Raw genomic sequence first — 23050 nt, 5'->3', positions numbered from 1 at the left:
AAACCTCTGAAATAACATTTTTTTCTGATATTTGTCATCGTTGTTCTAAGCTGAAAGGACTGTGTGAAGAATACGATGGGAAGAAGGAGAGGAGAAGAAAGGTAGTAAATGGACCAAAGAAAGAAGAGAATGATGAATATACGGGGTGTGTCAAAATTATGTTCACTCTCATACTCCTACATCTAAGGTATGTTTTATTTTAGATTTACTTTTATTTCATATTATTTTTATTTATATTTTACTGCTACTTTCTAACTATAATTTATATATTTTGCATTTTATTCTCTAAAATTCTTTTATAAATTCTTTCAAATTCTTCAGTGTTTCTTTCAATCTTCTACTTACAGACCGATATGTACATCTGATAAAATTAAGAAAAGACAACACCTCGCCCAAAATTGAAAAACAAATGGCATGAAACATCACCAAATGGAATCATATTTGAGTTTTAAGTTCGTAAATAATTTACACCTGATGATGGTTTTATAAAAACTGAAACATGTTGTGTAAAAGATGTTCCAAAATGTAAATCGATCAATCGATATGGAACATCAATGATATTTTATTATCTTAATTATAAGAAATTTTAAATATTGTGATAAGACGGATTAAAATAAATAATTGTTAGAATATTCACAATATGACACTATCTTAAGAATATATTATTATTGTGTCTATTTATTATTACACATTGTGGTTGTGGCAAAGGATAAAGATACGAACCACAGCTTTCCCTGTTGCATTGCATCGGACCTTTTCAATTATTTTGTGATAATGGTCTTGAGTGGTGATTTGAGAAGTGGCGTGGAAGTGTTTTTCGCTACACTTGTCCCTTTGAAAATACTGACGTTGAATGAAAAACAGTCGAGTGTTTTGAATCGAACAAAAGCCCGAACAATTAATAATGCAAAGCGCAGAGGTAACTGTGCGCTCCACATTCTTTCATGTTCAATAATTTTGCTCACATTGTGTGTTTATGGGTTTCATATGATTCTCAGAGTAAACAGCGTCCATATTTTTAAACTTGCTAAATAAGCGATCTTTTTAATTTGAGAAATATTTTTCTTTGAGGTACGAACTGAATATTTATATATCATTAAGCTAATCTTCGGCGTGAAAGGTTTAATTTACAGCAAAATCTTACCAGAAAGATGTCTCGATGTAAACAATTTGTAAAACCAGCCAAATTTTCGTAACAAAATAACACCTTAAAATCTTATATTTATAGTTTTATACACATTATTTCAGGGCAGTACACTGTTCTAGTTTTAAAATGTGCATGCCTAATAACAGTTTGTAAGCCAGTATGAGAACTAACGCATCCATTCATGTCAACTGAGTATTTTTCCCAACTTGTTAACTTTGCTGTTATTTTTTTTTCAGTGGAAGTGGCAGCGTGTGACGTATTGTACCACCGATGTGGTAAGATAACTAACAAGTCTGAGGCCCACTGCCTTAAAGCGAACACGTGTAGTAGGCTGCATACCAGTCATAATCCACCAGATCCAGTTAGGTAGCCGTATGCACAGAGCGAACGCTTGTTGGCGTACCAGATGTCGTAAGTACTCCGATCACAAATATCAATCTGTGTCCTTCACTTAAAACGTTTGACGTCTATTTCGAAGATCAAATAAAATTAGAGTTCTGTGTATTTGAATCTTGGTTTTCAGTTAGGAGAATGCAGGATACAGTATTTTTAACTGAACAGCAACAAGAATTTACTATGTATAATTTGTTCTTTACGTTGTCAAGAGTGTTATTTTAGGTTTTTTCCTAAATATTTCGAAATTTTCGTGCATTACAGTGATTTATAAGCTATTTTAATGATAATATTTGTTTTTGTAATTGTAATTACGAGGCACGTATTTTAAGAAATTTGCAAATTATTATATTTATAAGTGTAGGAATACCATGTTGAGCATAACACGTTGCATTGCCTGAGGTATGCCTGATTTTGGCTACTTCTGTAGGACGCTCCATGTGACAGGTTGTTACTATAGTGACAGATTTTCTGTTAATTTTTAATTTCTATCTTAGGATAGCCGTAATGTCGCTCTAACCTCACAAATTCGCGGCTATCATGTTGTTACAACTGATCATAGGAAACATAAAATCACAATGTTGAGGTGACCTCCAATGTAATAACATTCGTAGGAAGTTTTATGAAAATCGATCAAATGGTTAGACGTTGAAATAGCGCGGTGTCCTTCAGAGACAAAGCACGATGACCTAACCTAACCTAACCTAACCATACCATACCTTGTTTCTGTAAGATAGGAGACAAGCTAAAATGCTTATGATCGGAACAAATGTAAAGAAAATGGATTCTTCCATTTGGTAACTCGTTGGTATGCAGCTGTATCCAGTATTGGTATAGTATAATTAATCAACACATTTGGCTCAAATAAACATTTTCCCCTTCTTGTTCCAGTTTCGTTGTGATTCTTGTGTAAAGTTAAGTTACTAATACAGTTTCTGAATTCATATCTGATACATTTGAATTACAGTTGTTTCAGTCCAACAACTGTTTCCCCTGAATACATTTTACGCTCTCAAAGGCATGGAGTAGTCATACACTCGTATATTATGGGTATTAAGTCACAATTCATCACTTTAAATGTTACACTGTTATTGAAAAGCGGATTTTATTTTACAACTTTCCCGTGATTTGAACATTGGAGGATTTTTAATCGTAGAGAAGTCGATTTGAAGCATCTCTCTGCATACTCCTAATCTGTTCAGTGTAGCCTGTACACTTCTCTCCCGGGCTGTTTCTACAAGTCTGATCCCCTGCTTTCGTATCTGTCCCTCTTTGCTGTACCGAAAAAAGAGAAGCATTTGAGCCAAAGGCTCGGGCTATTGATTCGATCATGATATAGGAGATCGCTTAAGGGCGGAAAGGATATCTCTCGACATAGCCTCAGCGCGACCTTCCTTTGAACTAAACCAAGGACATCGAAAAATGACATACAAATACGCAATAAAAGTATGTACTGAAAGTTTTTATTCTAAAGACGCTTGCCTCTTCAAACTTGTCCAATTGAAAGCGACTGAGTAACCAGTCACAGAACCGATAAATCAACACTACATTTTATGAAACTGTATTTCTATTAAAGTAATATCAGCTTAAATTAAGTTAAATAAACTCTTCACATGATACAGTAACAATTGTTGGCTATATCATTCTCAGACATAATCCATAAACAGTATTTTTCAAAGCGATTTTTAATGCCGATGTAATAAAACCGATATTTTGGAACACTCATCCCATAGCAACTAGAAATTTTGCTTTTTAAGTTATTCATTTTAGAAGATACTGATGTTAGAGGCTGCCTGTACAAAAGGTCACGTTATTTATTTGGCCAGGAAGGAAATTATTATTTGTATGGGAAACAAATATACTTTTGAAGTTAACATTTCCTTAAAATTTCCTAAAGTAGCTTGGAGTACATTTGTCATGTAAACGTGTCTCGGCCCATTAAACAGAGCGTTCTAAACTGGTAGTTCTCACTCATAGCTGATGCTGTAAGCTGAACATTCTACACAGCCAACCATCGTAAAGACCCCAGGCAGTCTGCAGCATGAGATGGATTTTCTGGAAGTGATTCGTGATGTTGACATTGATACACGGCCACCACATTTATTTATTTTGAAGAAAACATTCAGCGGTAATGCAAATTCACAGACCGTAATACCAAACTCAGATTAAAACCAATTCTTCCGCTGTAAATAATTAAGTAGAGCTACGTTTATTAAGAAATCATGAAACAGTCTTCATTTGGTCTGTGTAAAAATGTTCTATAGCTTTTGAAAATAAAATAACTTGTATTTTATGAACATTTTATGTATGAATGTCTCCTTACCTATGAGAAAGGCCAAGGGTAATTACGGTAGGACGAGGAATTTAAAAGAGAATGCGGATGAAAGTGAAGGAGATGCAAGTACGAAAAGAATATGGAGGGTGAGAGATTAATATAAGAAAGAAAATATTTGACATTGAGTTTTAGTGGGCTTTTACTCTTAGTAATAACACGTTTAGAGAACCACTCTGGGGTGTAATTGTTAGTTCCTGTGATATTATTCTTCGAAATTTCTTTCCTATGTTAGATATTTAAAATCTGATGGGAAGTGGAGGTTGTATACGTAAAGGAAAGCACTTGATGCATATTTCATGAGATTGTTTCCAAAATCGTGTTCTTTGTGTTGACATGATTGGCGGAATCTCCTGGGGCTGCAAATAAGTCCATGATGTTATCAGTTCGAGTGTACCTTCTACATTATGTATGGATGTTTTAGAATAGGAATGTGTGAGTTTACCAAAATAATGCTTGGTCGTGTGTAGCAGTGGTAGTTTTGGCGCAAATGGTAAGAATTATGAGATTCTTTACCAGGACTTGTATTATATTAGTCTATATATTTTTATAGTACTGAGGAAAGACTTTAGATGCTTGTCCCCTTCAGTTGGTACAACCTGTATTATGAGGCAGGAACATATATTAATGATTACACAATTTTCTGAAAAATTTCTATGCGTAATTTTCCTTGAAAGAAATCTGAAATACATTAAATGTGACATAAATCTGGGTTTACTTAATTTGTCAGATTACAGACTAAGACCTGTGCGCATTTAATTATTTTGTGGTATATTTATTTTTACAGGCTTGTTAATGTCAGTTACACAGATATATTTCTGCAACAGATCATTTTCCTCTGAAGTTTCGTCTGACTGTTCGCACTTAGTGTCGTGTACTTCCGTAAATGTGGACGGTATCGTAAGCCCAAGAACGATTAAAGCTATCATTCGGATTTATCGGTTTGCTATTGTCGGTAGAGCAGCTGTCTGTACAGATCGGCAATAATCACCCCGAATCCCTGGAAGAACCTTAAGATATTTCCTCGTTTATAAAAAAACAAATCGATATTCAACGATTTCACTTTAAAACACCGGCTTCAGATTCTGGACTGGATCACAAAACTATTTCCAGCTGTAAACATACGAAGGTCTAATTTGTTTCGCCAGTGTTTTCGGCAGATGAACAGCAACGCAAGGGCAAGGATGTGTTGAGATGATCACAATCCTCGCTCTCAGATCTCGAAAGAAAAAGAAGTTTTTCTTTTGTGGGATTCGGAAAGCAATCATTGTTATCTCGTGGGGGAGGGGGCATCATTTAATGCCCGCCAAGACCTGGAGGTAATTGTTTCTCGAGGTAATGGCGCCATTGTTTCTGATGCTGGAAGAAGGAGCGATCCAGCGTTTGGCTGATCCACGATTTTCTGGGGCCTGCAATGGAAGAATGCGATACAGCCTTACCCAGTATCGGCTAGCGAATAACTGGCGCTAGTGTCTTTTTTTTTTATGGTGCTCCTACTCTTCACGAGATGGTGGCCACCAAACATCTGAAGTGCTCGAAGGTAGTTACTGTTAACCGCACCTACCGACAAACCATCCAGCTCTTTTATTGGTGGACGAAAAGTTGTGGTCAGTTATGGAATTTGGTGGTTTAAGCCAATATTGCGAGGCGAGGGTTTTCTCTTTATTTCCTTGCATATTATACATTTTCTATTAAATCAGAGCGCACAAGAAAAAGTTAGCATTTTATTTAGGTATTGGATTAACTACTGGATACTTCACATTTCAAATTTATAATGTATTTTCTGTTTCCATAACAATCTGCACACTTTAACTCCGTGGAGCCAAGACCTTTCTGAGAAGCTAATAACAGACAAGAAATTCGTATATTTTTATGGACTCCGAAAGGGTTCTTGTCGTGTTCATATCAGCCCGTCACGATCCACTGTCCTGAGCCAGGTGAATCCATAACACACTCTCCCATCATATTTCTTTATATCCAGCATCCATCTGAGCATGTTCCAAAGTACCTCAAGGTCTTCCCACTGTCTTCTACCCTTTAAGCTATCCAGGCGAAAGTTTGTACACATTTGTCACTTATACGTGCTATACACTTTTCCAATCTAATTCTCCTTGATTTGCTTATTCTAGTGGGGTCCCTCATTATGTAATTTTCTCCAGCCTCTAGTTACTTCCTCACACATCCAAATATTTTCCTCAGTAACCTCCACTCATACACCCATAACCTATGTTCTTTAGGTAATGTAAACGAGAGGTCGATATGCAACGTGCCATATTCATTTTGTAAGATGTTATGCTTTCACAGCGGTGAGTATGAAGATTTCTGTCTTCTGGGTTGTTGCGCAGTGTAGTCTGGTCGATGTTAACCAACGTTTCAGAGATCATACTGCCTGCGTCATCAGGGCGATGAGTATGAAGATTTCTGTCTTCTGGGTTGTTGCGCTGTGTAGTCTGGTCGATGTTAACCAACGTTTCAGAGATCATACTGCCTCCGTCATCAGGGCGATGAGTATGAAGATTTCTGTCTTCTGGGTTGTTGCGCTGTGTAGTTTGGTCGATGTTAACCAACGTTTCAGAGGTCATACTGCCTCCGTCATCAGAGTAGATTTTTATCTTCTGGGAATGTTGCGCCGTGTAGTCTGGTCGATGTTTACCAACGTTTCAGAGGTCATACTGCCTCCGTCCTCAGAGTATGAAGATTTCTGTCTTCTGAGTTGTTGCGTTGTGAAGTCTGGTCGATGTTTACCAACGTTTCAGAGTTCATACTACCTCCGTCATCGCCCTGATGACGGAGGCAGTATGACCTCTGAAACGTTGGTTAACATCGACCAGACTACACGGCGCAACAACCCAGAAGACAGAAATCTTCAATATGCCATTTATCTGGTTTATCTGTTACGTACGCGGAATTCAACGTTTCCTGGCTCACATCCGTTGTAGATTGAAAAGAGAAAGAAAGGCGCCTGTGTCTACACACTGGCGCCAACTGGACACACGCACACATACACACAACATAAGCCTAAAGTCATATTGATTCTGTATTGGCATTTTCTCTTTGTTCGAACCAACCAAAACATCGCATCTGATATCACGTTGGCTAATATAAAAAGTGAACTTTTTTCAATTTCCTGTGAACTTTTTCTGTTTGTTAGAAGATTTATAGCTAACCAGGAGCAATACAAAGCCTCAGAACGTTTTCTGTTACAAATTGGGAGAAAAGTACTACGAAAATGGAAGATGTTTTTTTTATTTAAATTTTTTTGCTTGTTAGTACTTTATTTTCTGGTGCTGATGATATCACAAGCAAATGTTCATTATCACCTCACCTTCGTTACTCATTTACAAGATGTGTTTTCTACTTCTACACTGAAACTGTTTGTTTGAAGCTGACTGCTGTGTTGCTAAGACGATTTGTGGTTTTCACAGCAGTGAATATGTCGATTTTAGTCCATTGGATTTTAATACTTCAGCGCTGAACGTACAATGTTCCTCCAGAACGTTGCCATGAACCTAGCGCTATAACACAGGAACCCAACATCGACAGCTTTATAATTATTTGTTTACTTTCCTGCAGAATTTTGCACAATATTATGTCCATTTCGCGGTTTATATAACCTTAATATTTATCTTCTTGTGTGTGTTGTGGCCTCAAATACCTCCTTCCTGCATGTACGGAACCTTCTCTGATACCCTCCTAAACCTCTTATTCCCTTTTATTTTACTTGTGATGGATGTCGAACGCACATATTCCCCCCGAATAGTATACGACGAGTATATTACATCTTGTCTTAGTATACATTCTTACTCCCTGCTTTTATATTTTCTCGCGGTTACAAATTCCCGCTCGTACCGAGGATCATTATATGACGTCAAATTCTAAATTAATACTGTGGTCTACTCTGATTTGGGAACGCGTACAATAAAATAAGTATGAGAGACTTTACTTATCCAAAGGAAACAGCGTTGTCAGAAAGGTAAAAAGTTATATTAGAAGTATTCCATTGCTTTCTAATACATGCGTAGTGCCCTAATTCTCTAATGTTATTTTTTATAATTATATAAGAAACGAACAGTATTGTGACATTCATTTAGAAAATGACGCTGATAGTTATGAATCCGACTTCGTGCGAGAGGTGAAAAAAATGTCATTTGTGCTGCCCATTTTTCTGTAAACTGGGGTAAGAGAGGGGTGAACAGTGTGAATCGCCCCCACCCCTTAAGTTTGCAACTGTGTATTTATGGCTCTTTTTTTGCTATTTTGACTTTCATCCCCTTTACTCAACTGAAAGTTGTGCACGAATTATTTATTGGTCTATCGACGGTTCATGTTACGTTCACTTCAGTTTTAAACCTCTGCAAAATTATCTAACCCGCTGTTATCCTTTACTGCCTAATTGCAAGTTGTGTAATAATTTTAAAATACGAAGTCTGTTGCAGGGAGGCGATACAAAGTATTTTATCCTGTTACCTGCTAAACAACACACCACGCAACCCAGTAAAAGATGGAAATATGAAATATTTTCACATCTTAACTTAACAAAACGTTAACCGCTCAATTATTTGCATGTAACGTAATGTATATCGCAGTATTTGTGTAGAATAATAAGGTTATATTTATAAAATTAATTCATTAAAGTGAAATAGCTGTTTTTTTAAATTTTAAAAGAGAAAAACAAATAGATTCTGCAAATATTTTGTGACTATATGTATCAATAATAATTTTGACTAGGTTTTTGTGTGTATTGGTATTATGGTTTATTTTATTTGAGTTGTTACTTACATATTTTGGCAATGAATTTAAACACGAAACTTAATCTAAATAATTTTATCCAAATATAAAAATGTTACGTGTAGATGACTCGACGGAAAACATACCAATAGGGACAAAAATACTATTGAGAAATGCGAGAGGTAGCTCAGACTGAGCAGTCAAGTGTGACACCAGTTTTATTGCATCGTTCCCTGTCAGAAAATCTCCACTCCCTCCCCAGGCACGAGTCGACTTCATACGATTGTAAAATACTACGTAGATACCCGAGATTAATTTTAACTGGCGGGTTGAACACAGCCAATCCCAGTATACAATTCGTTGTCAGGTTTAACACCTTCAAATCATAACTTTGGTAGTATTTTTTCCCTAGTGACTTAAACTATCCCTTACTTCATTAGAAGTAAATATTTAACGGCAGGCTGACTGAAGAATTTTTTGTTAAATTTATTATCGTTCCCGATTCCTTATTCATATATGTCGTGTTACTGATGCTGCGTATAAGAAGAGTAACGCTGTCCTACTCATTCTCGGCACTAGGTAGGGGAGAGTGGTCAGCGACACGCCCTGACCTCGCTTTACCTCCGGGAAACGACCCCTGTATCTACTGGAGTACAGACCCGGACCGGACCCAGAGGCTAGAGGAAAAATCCCTTGCCCGATCTCCCACTCCATAGTCGGCCAATATACTCACAGAGCTACCCTGGTCCCTCATGCTGTATACGTAGTAGGGTTTCTTAAATACATCATAATAACTTAAAATTATTCGTTGTCAGGACTTCTTCCATCACGACGTTTCGGAGGCTGGTTCTGTCTCCGTCTTCACGTCGTGATTTTAAGGAACAGATGATGGAAAAATTCCTGACAACGAATAATTTTACCGTCGACAAAACCCTTTAGAATTGAACTACATCATAATAAATTAAAATCCTGTAATTATTAATCCAGTAGCAAAAGTTTCTTATCTACCTGTTTACTACGTTGGGAAAATAGTTGATTATATGACGTTTCGGGAGTTGGCTTCGCTCCGTCTTCATGTAATTTATTATTATTATACTACTGACAATATGTTTCTTTGTTTTAACTTAGTTTCCGTGGCGACGATGTAATCGAACAAAGAAAGTGTCGTTATAACTCCAACCAATCACCCTAAGACTTAAACAGATCCACCTTCTGAAACGTCGTGTAGGATTATATCGGATGCAAACCAGGAAACTGACAAGAACATAATATTGGCAATTAATCAACCAGACGCTGTCATAAAGCTACATTTCTTAAGGTACAGGAGTATTCAAAGACGAGCTGTGTGTGATGTATTTTATATGTTACAAATATTCTTGTTTGTATAATACACAGGTTCATGTAGTTTTAGATAAAATTGGGCCTACGTGAAGTTGCTCTCTGAGACTTAAATGTATGACGACTTAAAATGCGCCACAGATTAAATTTTAGATTCTCAAGGCTGCGATTCTAAAGATGGCTGTCTTATGGATGTTTAGCCTCGTAGTATCCTAGGGTTATGGCCTATGATGGAGACAGTAAACACCTCTGAAACGTCTGTCAGCCTTTATGAGACTGCACTGCACAACATCCCACAATACTGCTATCTTCGACGGTTTAGAAAATTAGTAATGTCGTGTTGAAAATTTCGCACTGTTGTCAAGTACTGTTTCACGGCAGTGGATTTTGAGAAGTCAGAATCAGTGCCTCCGGTAACACTCTTGTTGGAATAAGGGAGCCATACGTAAGTAGCGTGTGATCATTTCCAGGTCGCTAGCCGTACCCCCCCTGTATAATGGCAGTGTCATTACCAGTGCAATTCCTGTACCAACAGCTGGCACCAGCATTTCGCTCCAGTACGTACAATAAGGCGTTAGCACCTCTGAATTCATTTGACTGTTAAGTACAACGCCCAGTTAACACAGTTCAGCAATATGCTGTTATTGCCAAGGCACGAATATTTGTTTCAGTCAAAAGAAATGTATTCCGTATAAGTGAAATCCACTGGAAAATGTCAGCTATTTAATTGACATTTGAAATTTCGGCGTTTCTTCAAATGGAAATTGTGATTCATTAACTTGAATATGTTGTCCGTCATTAAATACAATTCTGATTATAGTTCAAATAATGAAACGAAGAAAAGTTGTAAAATGAATTTGTCGAAAAACATTAGCCATGATACAAGAACAAAATATTTTGTACTGGTCATTTTTCATATATTGCCATTAACAATATTAAAAAGTTGTAAAACATTTGTTAGATGAAGACATTACAGTTTGCTAATCTACAATATGCAGAGATGGGCAACATGGTTATATTTGTGTAGGTCAGTACCACAGGTTTGTCAATACAATTACGTTGAGAAGTACTTACAAGTTGATATTATATTCCCATTACACCTACGCCTTCCAAATGGTCTCTTGTTCCCGGACTTCCGGTCCAGATTTCGTTTTCATTTCGTACCTGTCCCATGCTTACTTTCCGTCGTGCAATATTCTCACCTTTCCTGTCCCCCCCTCTACGTTCTGAGAAACTTCAATATACGTTCCTTACTTAATGTGAGGGGTCTACTTTCCTTAAACTATTTCTTAAAGTTGCTCATAAACTCCAGTTTACGTAAAATATAACGTTAAAATTTGGTTCCATAACAGCGTTGAATGCTAAGTGGTAAATGCCAGCATCATCGTGTTTTGTAAAAGTTTCAAGAGCAATTCATATTTATGTTGTATGGCCGGATAATATGATGTAAGCTTTTATACCCACAATAAATGCATTCATTTAAAAGCTGATATCTAAAACTAGCTCTCAACTTAACCTATAGATTACACTGCCAGTGAGCCTAAACACGTGAAAGCCATCAATGCTGTACAGTTTATATCGGCACTGGACACAGTTTGATATGCTGCCTATAAAGCATTTTGGTTGGGAACGGCGTCTGTCTGTCTGTCGCTCTTTCATTTACTCACGCATGAAGCGTAGTGGAACTCAGTCTAAAATGTACGAAATTATCTTTGTTATCTGACAGTTTCATGTTATAATTGAAGGATTCTAAATGTGAAACACGCAACAGAAAAAGAATATATAGCTTCTGAAGTTTTGTGGCAATGGCTGGTTCATTACACAAACATTAGTTTACTGTAAGACTTGAGGTTCTCACAGCGGTGAGTATGAAGATTTCCGTCTCCTGGGTTGTTGCGCTGTGTAGTCTGGTCGATGTTTACCAACGTTTCAGAGGTCATATTGCCTCCGTCATCAGGGCGATGAGAATGAAGATTTTTGTCTCCTGGGGTGTTGCGCTGTGTAGTCTGGTCGATGTTAACCAACGTTTCAGAGGTCATACTGCCTCCGTCATCAGGGCGATGAGTATGAAGATTCTGTCTTCTGGGTTGTTGCGCTGTGTAGTCTGGTCGATGTTAACCAACGTTTCAGAGGTCATACTGCCTCCGTCATCAGGGCGAAGAGGAGGGCGATGAATCGCCCTGATGACGGAGGCAGTATGACTTCTGAAACGTTGGTTAACATCGACCAGACTACACAGCGCAACAACCCAGAAGACGGAAATCTTCATTAGTTTACTGTCTGAATCTATTTGACATATACACCGTTTCAAAAATTGGTGTTAGTCCAAGCTTCAGGTGATAGGTTGCCTTGTAAGTGGTAGTTAATAATTTTCCCCTACGATAAATGTTAGCGGTTGGTATCAAACCAGTGCTCATACTGAATAAGTTTAATTTTACCTATAGACTACAAGAAACAGAACGCGGTCCTCCAAAGCTTATAATTATGCAGTGACGACACATCAAGAAGAGGTAATGTCAAATTTAAATATTCTGCTCGATTGATCGTGTAATTCACTGTTATAATCAGAGTAGGGACAACATTTCTTTTTCATCACGTATAGAATGAAACCTTCGCCCTTTATTCCGTACTTTATTCTTTAGAATTTGCTGTATCAGCTTTACACACGCACACACACACACACACACACACACACTCCTCCAGAGAACTTACGTCTGTAAAGGGAACGATAGCTCCTGTCAGAAGTTGAAGCGTGCAAAGAGATCTGTGTCTCGAGCTGGTCCTATCATAACTCATTTTTCAAATTATTGGTTTCAATATCCTTAGCTACTGGTGTTGGAAACATGGCGACCATGGGCAGTTTTAGGAAATGGCTACCGTAAGGCGAAGAGGATAATACATATAAAATTCTATGATATATAACGCATATGCAAGCTTTGGTGTTGGGGAAATAAAGCGCATATGTCGAACTATATTGCTGCAAAATGTTCAGTGTGATAAGATGAAATGATTCTTTTTCTTGGCGTCCTGTTAGAGCCTTTGATTGTAGTAGTTTATTTTAATAAGGGAATTTGTGATTCGTTGATTGGAACAGAAATTTTGTCTGTAATATTTCTCGCGGCTAGGGATTCTTATAAACATGATATACTGTGTTATCAGAAAAACGTTTTGGAGGTTTATGTCCTAGATTTACATTTTTTGGGAACGGTTTTAAATAAATTAATTGAAGTAAATGTTGATTTATTCAGAATTATATACGTAATAACATGGGTTTGAAATATAACCCGCGTAGTAGGGAACTGGAATATGTATCTACAAATTTTGTGTTATTTTAAGTCCGAAGTAAAATTTTGTGAAATTGACTTTCATAATCACCAGAAGTGAGAAGTTAGAAATTATCTTGACGTCTAGTATAGCTAATTGACAAATTCAGACAGGATTTTTTGCTCCAGTCTTTACAAATTATACTTTTATAATCAATCCGATTAAGGCCATTGATACAAGCTTCATACTTGTCGTCAAATGTAGAACATTTTGGAGTACAGAATAAATTGATTAACCTGCAGATGCTTTTTGGCACTATAAGAAAATACTTTCGTGTAATTTCTGTAAGGTATCCGTCATAGGCGAACGTGATTAATTTTATATTTCCACGATTCGAGGAGATCGATGAATTTGTTCCCTGCGGTTCTGTATTTTAAAAACGTTTAATTATCATTGGAAATGCTTCTGCGATAAGTCCTTCCCCCTTACCAATTCATTTTTGTAGCAGTTCTACACAGAGTTCTGCGAACTTCATATTATCAACTTTGTAGTACCAACAAGTATTGGTTTTCAGAGCATTATCTGCTAGTAGTAATGCAGTCTACAGTATATTCATTCGTGCTTAAGAGGAACAAGTTTATTTACAGCCAGTAACCTGTATGATTTATAATTACCTTTTTGCTTTCATGATTTACGTAAACCCATCCGGGAAGATTTATGCGTGAACATCAAGCACTGTCATATCTTTCTTTCGTTATTTTATAAATTATTTCCTTCTTTATTTCTTCGTACATTCTCTTTTTCCTTAATTTGTGCTTCATTTCTTACCATCTACAGTATTTTACTGACCTTATATTAGAAATGCCAAATGTTAGGTTTTAAAACGATAGAATAAATATTATATATGGAATTTAAGTAAAATATATTTTTTCGAAAGTTATTAGTGAACAACACAAACATTTCAATATGAGAACATGTTTCTGGATTTAGGTTTTATTTCCAGAAACCATGCTAGGCAACGCCAATAATTACAAATTTATTTATAGTTCTAACTTTGTTTCTCTAGAAAATGGACTTCAGTTTTATGGTCTGTCCATCCTATATCCCCATTTAAAAAAATCAGATCAATACTATACAAAATAATTTATCGACTTCTTTTTGCGTCTATATTGACTCTTTAAATCGAATTGTAACTATTTATAGGTCCTTTTTTGGCTTTCAGTAACTCTTAGTTTTTATGTGTGTGGTGGTGCTCAAATTTATAACTTGTGTTGGGCAAGGCCGTGGTCTAGGCAACACGGAATTTTCCTCCGAGGCTTCCCCGGTTTCTCCGTGGCATCCCAACAATTACTCCACTCACACACAGAAGAAGGCAATGGCAAACCACTTCTGATCATCTCTGCCAAGAATGTATATATGTATGAGCAGGTCCCTGACAACCTGAAGAGGTTGGAAGGATCCTGTTCATAATATATGGACCTGTCGTCAGACAGAACACTACAAATAAAAAAATAAAATGAATTTCGTATGATTATCAGAATATATAGCGACACCTTCAAAGGCTTAAACAGCGAGTTACATTTTCCTTAAACAAATATTCATATAATGCTTCAAGCCACATATCATGTTTATTCATGCGTTTTATAAGAAACTGTACATGCAAGTAAAAGCATGTCAACTCAAGAATTATGTCGGTACAAGGAATGCTTCAGAACTTCAAATAAGCCTGTTGATATTTGTGGTTTGTGACTGGCTTAAACAGGTTATCGTGTTGCGTAATAGAAATGAGATTTTCTGTTAATCTGGCCTTTATATTGTGTCTCGTATCTCTTTTAGTACACATCTCCAACTTTACGAACTTCCTAGAAGTATGCTAATTAACATCATAATTAGCGAATTAAGTTTAAACCAATTAATATGTAATCGATGCACTCATCCATTCTACCATGTCACACAACATACCCTGATTATGCATTTCCAAGTTCCTCATTCTGTGGAGACTAATTTAATGAGGGCTTGTTATAGTCTGTAAAGAAATATGAATCTAATTATAACAAGATATGACTGAATTACTGGGTTGATTATAATGTGTCAAAACTTAATCCGTTAAATATATATCTGATCTTTGAAGATTTCTTCAAGAAACCACCTTAGTCGTTCTAGTAAACAGGCAAGCATAAAGCATGGTGGTAATTTGTTTCTGTTTCTGAATGTCTCGCGTTATACGAAAAAGTCACTGAGTGATATAGATCAAGAATTAAATTAAAAGTAACAAAGTACGAGAAAAGTGTTGAAATTATTTTATAACGTGTTAATCTGGTCATAAATAAGGTTTGGTTTCTGTTGCACAAAAAAATTATGAATTTACATTAGGTGTGGTACACAAATACTTTAAGCAGTTAATATCATGTAATTAAATTGAGCAATACTCATTGGTTTTATGAAGTATTCACACCTGGAGCAGGAAATAATTAGCATGCTTAATTTTTAATAGCAGCTTTACGCCAGCTGTGTAATGACTGTGCATTGTTTTAATTCGCATATTTTAAAACGATAGTAGTTTCTATGACTGCAGAATAAATGTTCGATTACAGTTGCGCACAACAACCGTTATACTCTCTTACTTGAAAACATTAGTCTTTATTTTTTGTATTGCGGTAGTGATATATTTTTGTACCAAATGTTTAAGCGAAGAACAGCACAAGAAGCAATGGCACTTCAAAACAAAGAATTCGAAGTACTGAAAATTCAATCTGTATAAGGAAATTACTTTAAATAAGGATATTTGTATGTATATTTTTATAATATATGTTTTGTTGATTTCTATCGATGCAATATGTGGTCTCTCACAATAACTTAAGTGTGAGAAAATGGCACTGAGAAAAGAATTCTTAGACGTAAGAGGGATGAAGTAGCAAAAGGCTGAAGAAATTCCTTAATGAGTTGATTCTTAATCTGTACTCCACCAAATGTTAGGACGGCGCATGTAGGAATATTCGTGTATAATATTACGGTCAAAAATGTTAAGGCAAGATGCCACTTGGAAGACATAGAAATAGATGGAAATATAATATTAAAATGGATCTATTAATATAGAGCGAGATTACATATTGAATATGTCTGGTTCAGTGTACGTAACTAAGTTTTCGAATATGAATAATTTCTTTGAAAGATAATAGGGAGTCAAGAAATAGCGTGCTTTTTAAGGAATCCGAAATTTGTTACCGTGCTCACAAGACTTAACCAGTAGACCCCATCCGGAGCAGGTTCTAGTACACAGCCTTTGTTGCTTAATCTCCCAAATGGCCACTTCAGATTTTTCGACTTAAAATTTTTTCACGAATTTCTCATTTCCACGCGTCCTGTGCGATACGCCTGTCTTTATATCCTTTTTGTTAGTGTACATGTACTTTTTCTGGTAGAATTTTGCGTTTACATGCTACGTTTTTAAATATAAATTGAGTGTGCGAGTTTTTAAAGGTCTTTCCATTTAATTAGTTATACTACTTTCACTTCTCCAGCGTAATTAAGGACGCATATTAGTGAAATATGAGTTATAAAGGGATTAAGATTACTATTGTTATGAGGATACACTTAAGTACAAAAATTATTAGTTAAATTACTAAGCGGAGACGTTATTTTACAAAAATACTTAACCCCAAAGAAGCTTTAAAATTTAACTGCATGTTGTATTTTCTCGTGTCTGTTTTGTGCCTCTCGTTCCTTTTAGCACCTGCCATGTTCCTGGATCGTTTTATCTCGCTGTCTCTGTCCGACTCTCGTTCTGTCTCCGTAACTTCTTTGTTCTGCGATGTTCGATCGTTCGCATGACTAAGCTGACGTCTCTGCCGTTAATGGAGTCAGAGAGGCAGCTGAGTGCCTCAATTAGTTTCTTGTATTTCGTAGCAACCGGGCAGGCCACTTCGTTATCTTCTGTACGTGAAAGGCAGCAGGATGTAGACATTGTTATCAATACGCTTGAATAATCGGAGAACGTTTATGCATTCCTTGCTTTTATCTGGTCATGTGTGAAACGAAACATATTCTGAAAGACTTCAGTCCCCCCAAAAATATGACATATTCAGGCACTGAAAATTTAGGAAGCGATTTTATGAATTATGAATATATCGACATTAGTTAAAAAGGTTAGAATGTGAATCCCTTAAAAATCGGAAGAAACCTATATGAATAAAAATAAACTACATACAAAATATAGCCAGTAAATTAAGATATTAATCAAATTAATTCAATTAAAATAACTGTGTACGAAGAGAATACTTAATAATTTCCTCCATAAGTGGCAAAGTTAAAAGATTTACATGTATTTTATCTTTTACCCTCAGGTGTTCAGGTTTTCATTTATTCATTTGATCTATTTGGACATTGGTAGGGCTCCTTGGATGAGTGATCAGCCCGACGCAAGGCCTCTACCTATACAAACACAAAAATACGTGGGCAAACATCCATGCCTTGAGTGGGATTCGAACCCACGGTCCCAGCTGTCAGGCGCACGAGGTCCATGCCTCAGACCGCTGTGGCCCCTGCGGCCGGCTTTGTAAAAGATAAGAAGATGAAAATTATAGCCACGAAGATTTAAGAGCAAATTAAATTTTGTGGAAGCTTATAGTTCAGAACATGTGTCAAAATGCAGACGATAATTCTGTGAAGTTCAGAGGCTAGGGTTATTGGTTGAGTTCTCTATGCAGTGATGTGTGGCCACCAGATTTTCGCGACCAGAGTCCTTAAATAGCTAGCTCTATTAGCACTACTTATTTAATATAATTATTTCTTATTACTACCGTGCCTTCTACCCCAGTTACAGTTGCTAGAATTATTGGAGATATTGTAAGACGAGACTTTCTAAGAGAACGCTTAAAAAGCTCGTTCGTCTGAAAACGAAATTTAAAAAAAAAAAAAACTAGGCTATTCCAGGGCTTCCAGACGGCGTTAAGCAAACGAAAGATTTACACTTTGTAGTACAATACAGATATTTTAATATTTAATTTTAACACTTTGATTTAATTATAAATGCCCACCTACATGATTAATATACACTATGATTCTCGCAGCGTTATGTGTGACCATGATTTGAACTGCTGTCCATATTACCTTAGGCTTTTGTCCTCTGGTGGTGCATCGACATTTTGAACAAACACTCGAGTTGACTGTTCGGTAATCACACCGGAAGTGATATTGGTTTTACGTACATAATTTTCCACCAGTCAGCATTATCATTGTGGTGCCGTGATTCAAGCTTTTGATTGGTTTTGGTCACAGTGTGCTATTGATGTGGTGGTCTCTTTCGAGGGACACGTGTGCATTATACAAAATATAAGCCTGAAATATTATGATCATATATTCATTAGGGTCATGTTATCGAGACATGAAAGGAAGGGCAGATGATTAAAGGGCACTCATGTACACGTACGCACGTGCCTCTTTAATTAAAGAGAATTTTTATCTGAGAGATGGAAAACGTATACAGAAATGTAATCGCAGTCCTGAGGGGAAGAGGTGGCTTGGATGAGATAAGTATACATAGGAGAATAATGTTAAAACTGAACTTCAAAGTTTGATATGAGATTGTGGATTGGATTAATCTAGCTCAGGACATGACACGTGGAATATCGTATCTGAGCATGATGTTGATCACTTGGATTTAATAAAAGATGACGAATTTCTTGAAAAAAATCAGCGACAGTTAGCTTATGAAGAAAGGGGCCACTTCATAGAACTAATAATTGTTATCTTACATATGAATTATCTAGCATAAAGCGTCTCTGAAACGTCAGTGAACTTTTACCAAACGATACAGTGCAACAACATGTAAGGTGTGGTTAGACTATAGAAAGAAAGTGCGCTGTATATTCTAAAGAAGTAGGCAGGTAGTTCTTCCGAAACGTCGGTATCTTTACACGTTTTGATACGATATTGTACGCCTATTTTGAAGTAAGTGGCTGGAACTCAATCGAAACATAGGTAGTTTTTCTACTTACCATTTCAACACAACATGAAGAAAGAGGCAACAAGTTATCCGAAACGTCGGTAATCAATATTATCTTGACACGGTGCTGTGCCAAGAAACATCCACAAGGAACATTTTCCACTATGACAACTTTAAATATTGAATAAAGTAGACTGTTAAACTGTAACTTTTAAACTGAATAAATCGTGCCTCATTGCCACAAAAATGTCTGTCTGAAATAGTTAGGTTACTTTGTGTGTACGACCATGTACAAGTTTGTTTTGTGTTTAATGTAATGAACACTGCGGGGCTAGAGAATTTGTATTAACCCATATAAGAGATATAACTTTCAGGGGCGGCTAGCAAATGGACAGAAGTCCCCAGTATAAGCTTCACCTCCCTCAAGGGGCAAAAGTTTACACCTTTGAACTTCTCCGCAGAAGTCGCAAAGAGGATTCGATTGAAGAAGAGAGAAAATGTAGACTACAAACCGTGAAAACCACGATTATTGAGTATAGCACTGGCTGTTAGAGACAGTTTTAGCTTGAATTTATAACTGGTATTACACGAAATTATGAGCCGGGATAGCTCAGTCAGTATAGTGACTAGCTACGGGCTGGACGACCGGGGTTCGATCCCCGACGGGGGCAGAGGATTTTTCCTCTAGCCTCTGCGTCCAGACCGGCTCTGGGGCCCACCCAGCCTCCTCTACAATGGGTACCGGGGTCCTTTCCCGGGGGTAAAGCCGGCCGGGGCGTGATGCTGACCACTCACCCCCATCTAGTGCCGAGGTCAAGGAAGAGAGGAGCTATACCTCCTCTCACCCCAAGCGCCTACATGGCGTATAGCGGGACAAACTTTACTTTTACTTTTTATTACACGAAATTGATAAGTCACGTAATTTAGTTTATTTCTAAACATGAACCGGAATACAAGTATAATCTTTATATTTTACCAACATTGGCGGAATTATGTTTATTTGCACGCGACATTAAGAGAATTAAATCAACTCCTCTTTTATATTGATGTGTGTTTTATGTACCTTGTTTCCCCATTATCAGGGCCTCATGGTATAAGAATTAAGCGCTTCCAAAACGTCGGAAAACGTCTATTAGACTACATGGCAACATTTGTTTGCTGCTTATTAGGTATTTACTCTAAAGGGTTACGGAGGCTCAGAAGGATTTTTAAAAAATTGAGCTGACTGAAGAATTTTCATTTTGTCTGACTGTCATAAGATAAGAGGTACACGAAAGTACGGAATATCAATAACAAAGAAAATGTATAAAATGGATAATTAGTGCAGGAAGAACATTTAATGGAGATCCTATGACGCCAGTTAACCGTAAACTTGAAGCGAGTCTTACTCGGTAACTACGTTGAAATAAGGGAACTCTGTCTTCATCCACTTCAATCTTACAGGACTGCTACTTTTTTGAAGTTGAGTAGGTTCTTGTATTTAATTAATTCAGTACCGAGAGCAATAATTTTACACATCAGTACACCTCAGGGCCCTAGAGTTCGCTACAATTTATTCTTAGTTTATACACAAGCTCTGCATTGAAGGATTATAAATCCCGAAGGTTTTAAATGTAACTACAATTCGTTTAGTATGCGAGATTTGAATAAAAATTTGATACTACGTTCTGTTAATGTTGTGTACTCAACCAACGAACAGACTGGATTGAGAGATGTGCAAAATTTTGTCGAATTAAGCAACTCGTTGAGAGTAGACAATATAAAGTGAGTTTATCCCGTGTTTATTCTAACAAGTAAGAATTATAAAAAGATAAATAAAAATGTACCTTCAGAATGTGTGATTAATGTGAGTAGTAAGTTACAAAATATTAATGAAATGTACGTTTGCATTAAATTATTATTTTACATTTGTCTTGTAGTCTACAGCTGTTTGCTTTATAAATTAGATATGTTATTAATTGTAGTAATCTGCTTTCTGATACAGAGATACATAATGTGAAGTTTTCATAGTGGATGTCTTCAATAAAATCTTTTCGGGACATCAGCCGTCAGATGATTAAAACTTGCAGACGTTTCGAGGACCGTCTCTGTACTCATCCGCAGGGCTACTCATGAGTAGCTGTTGGCCAGAGAAGATTTTATTAATGAAACAGCTGTTACGATAAGTAGGCATTCTTTTCTTGTATCTTTGAAAAGAATAGAATGATCCAAGTAAAGTGGCAATTTGCCTTACTTTTGTGTAATATTAGTTAACATTTTGATCCAGTATGAGTTACTCTTGGTGTAATATGTGTTGGAATAGTTACAGTTGTGTACACAAAAGAACGAGAATATTAAATCTTTCGTTGTTTTCAGCGGAAATTATATAAAAATACTCGTGTAGTGTGTTACGTACTGGGAGAATCTCGTAAGTTATAACAGTCAGGGTTTACGTTATTCATTTGAATTATGCTATGGAAAAAAAATTGGTGCTGTTATGCACCAAAATTGTCTACCTTACAGAATAGGTCTGCGTGGACGCTGCTGTATTTGATAGTCATTTGGATTATCAGTTTAATTTATATTTCGCTCTTAAAATTCTGTGAAGGTTTTACGCTCAGAGAGCTGTCGGAGTAAGTGATGTTGGTGGAAGAAATTAAAATTCGCATTGTATTGTTCCCATTGTTCGTTTCGTATTCGTACGTAAATATAATCCCAAAATATGTGGGAGAGTGAGAAACAATAGACACGCTTTGTCATTTATCCCTTTCTACAGTTCCATTTTTTCTCATCGCATTTTGAACATTTCGCCAACCACTAGTTTTGCAACTGCTATCGTATGGTAGAAATACTTTAAGCACCAAAAATTTTAATTTTTTTGTTTTGTTTAACATAACGAAGTTAGTTTTGAACAACAGACGTCCTAATAAACTATTCCGCATTGTGAAGTTTTCAGAAAATTAATTTTTATGATGACATGGCCAATACATGTATCAGAATAAAAAAAATATATCAATTTAAACATTGGCGACAAATGTTAAACAGCAGTTTGGAAGGTTGCAGCACTACGTAAGATATTATTTAAGAATCGTAGCTATAACTTACTGTTGTTTTAATTTAATGAGCGAATGTTCGTTTTGGGTTTATAACAGTGGGAAATTCTGAATTTCCGGCATTATTTATTGAAGCCATCAGGCTGTAATCTCCACACAGATAGTTGATGCTAATCTGTAATATAGTGTTCAAGCGATTTGTATTCGAAACTGAAAAATATAATATGAATATCTTTGCTTATTAAACGTATAACATAGCATAAATTATTAATGTAAGGAATATTGATTCCAAGCCAAATCTTAAATCTTCTTGGGAAGAGATTTTGATTAATCTTGTATTCATTATCTCAGTATTTATGTTCATAAAGTAGGCCTAATAATTTAGCCTTATAGTATGAACTGTCAGTGCTCTAGTGACATGTTTAACGACACTGGCAATTCTCAGGTAATTTTACATAAAAATCAAGGAAAAAAATGATGCTTATTTTGTTACAGGAAAAGGAAAGCTATCAAACAGTTTTAAATTAAAATAATACACGAATATAAACAAAATATAAGGAATAAAATAAATGAGACGAAAGAAAGATTAAAATAGTTTCAGGAAGAAATAAGACAAAATAAAGAAATTAAATAAAAACTGAAACGAAAGTTGAAAATTTTAAATTTTTTTGCATCTTAATTAGAGCTTCATTTTTTAAAGCTTTATCTCTGGTGGCTTTGGGACTTTTACCGAAACCACGTAAGTACAACAGTGACTGCAAGGGAGCGTTCCTACTCGCAAAGAAGATAAAACGAAGATATGATGGCTTGTGGGGGGGGGGGGGGAGCACCGCTGTATTAACGCCTTATTTTTGTTTCTTTCCACATTCTGG

At 36.3% G+C, this 23050-nt stretch overlaps 1 protein-coding gene across 6 annotated transcripts in view; it reads left to right on the top strand.

The window, feature by feature from the left end:
- The window catches only part of LOC110838884 (uncharacterized), a 224089-nt gene that overhangs the window by 78250 nt on the left and 122789 nt on the right, over positions 1-23050 (top strand). For 3 of the 6 annotated variants that reach the window (XM_087347137.1, XM_087347136.1, XM_087347133.1), the window contains exon 3: positions 1384-1558. The exons of 1 other annotated variant lie outside the window; for it this stretch is intronic. In XM_087347137.1, the coding sequence (XP_087203263.1) occupies positions 1384-1431 (48 nt within the window). In that variant the 3' untranslated portion in view covers positions 1432-1558. Of the gene's footprint in view, positions 1-1383; positions 1559-3517; positions 3739-21130; positions 21312-23050 lie in introns of those variants that run through there. 2 more of the 6 variants (XM_087347135.1, XM_087347134.1) reach the window with 2 other exon arrangements.

The sequence above is a fragment of the Zootermopsis nevadensis genome, unplaced genomic scaffold (genome assembly GCF_977971745.1).
Source record: "Zootermopsis nevadensis isolate Lab colony 2312 unplaced genomic scaffold, Znev_1.0 Znev_ptg000011l, whole genome shotgun sequence".
NCBI classification, from domain to species: Eukaryota; Metazoa; Arthropoda; class Insecta; order Blattodea; family Termopsidae; genus Zootermopsis; species Zootermopsis nevadensis.
The sequence above is the reverse complement of the archived record's forward strand: the minus strand, read 5'-3'. Positions and strand labels throughout refer to the sequence as shown.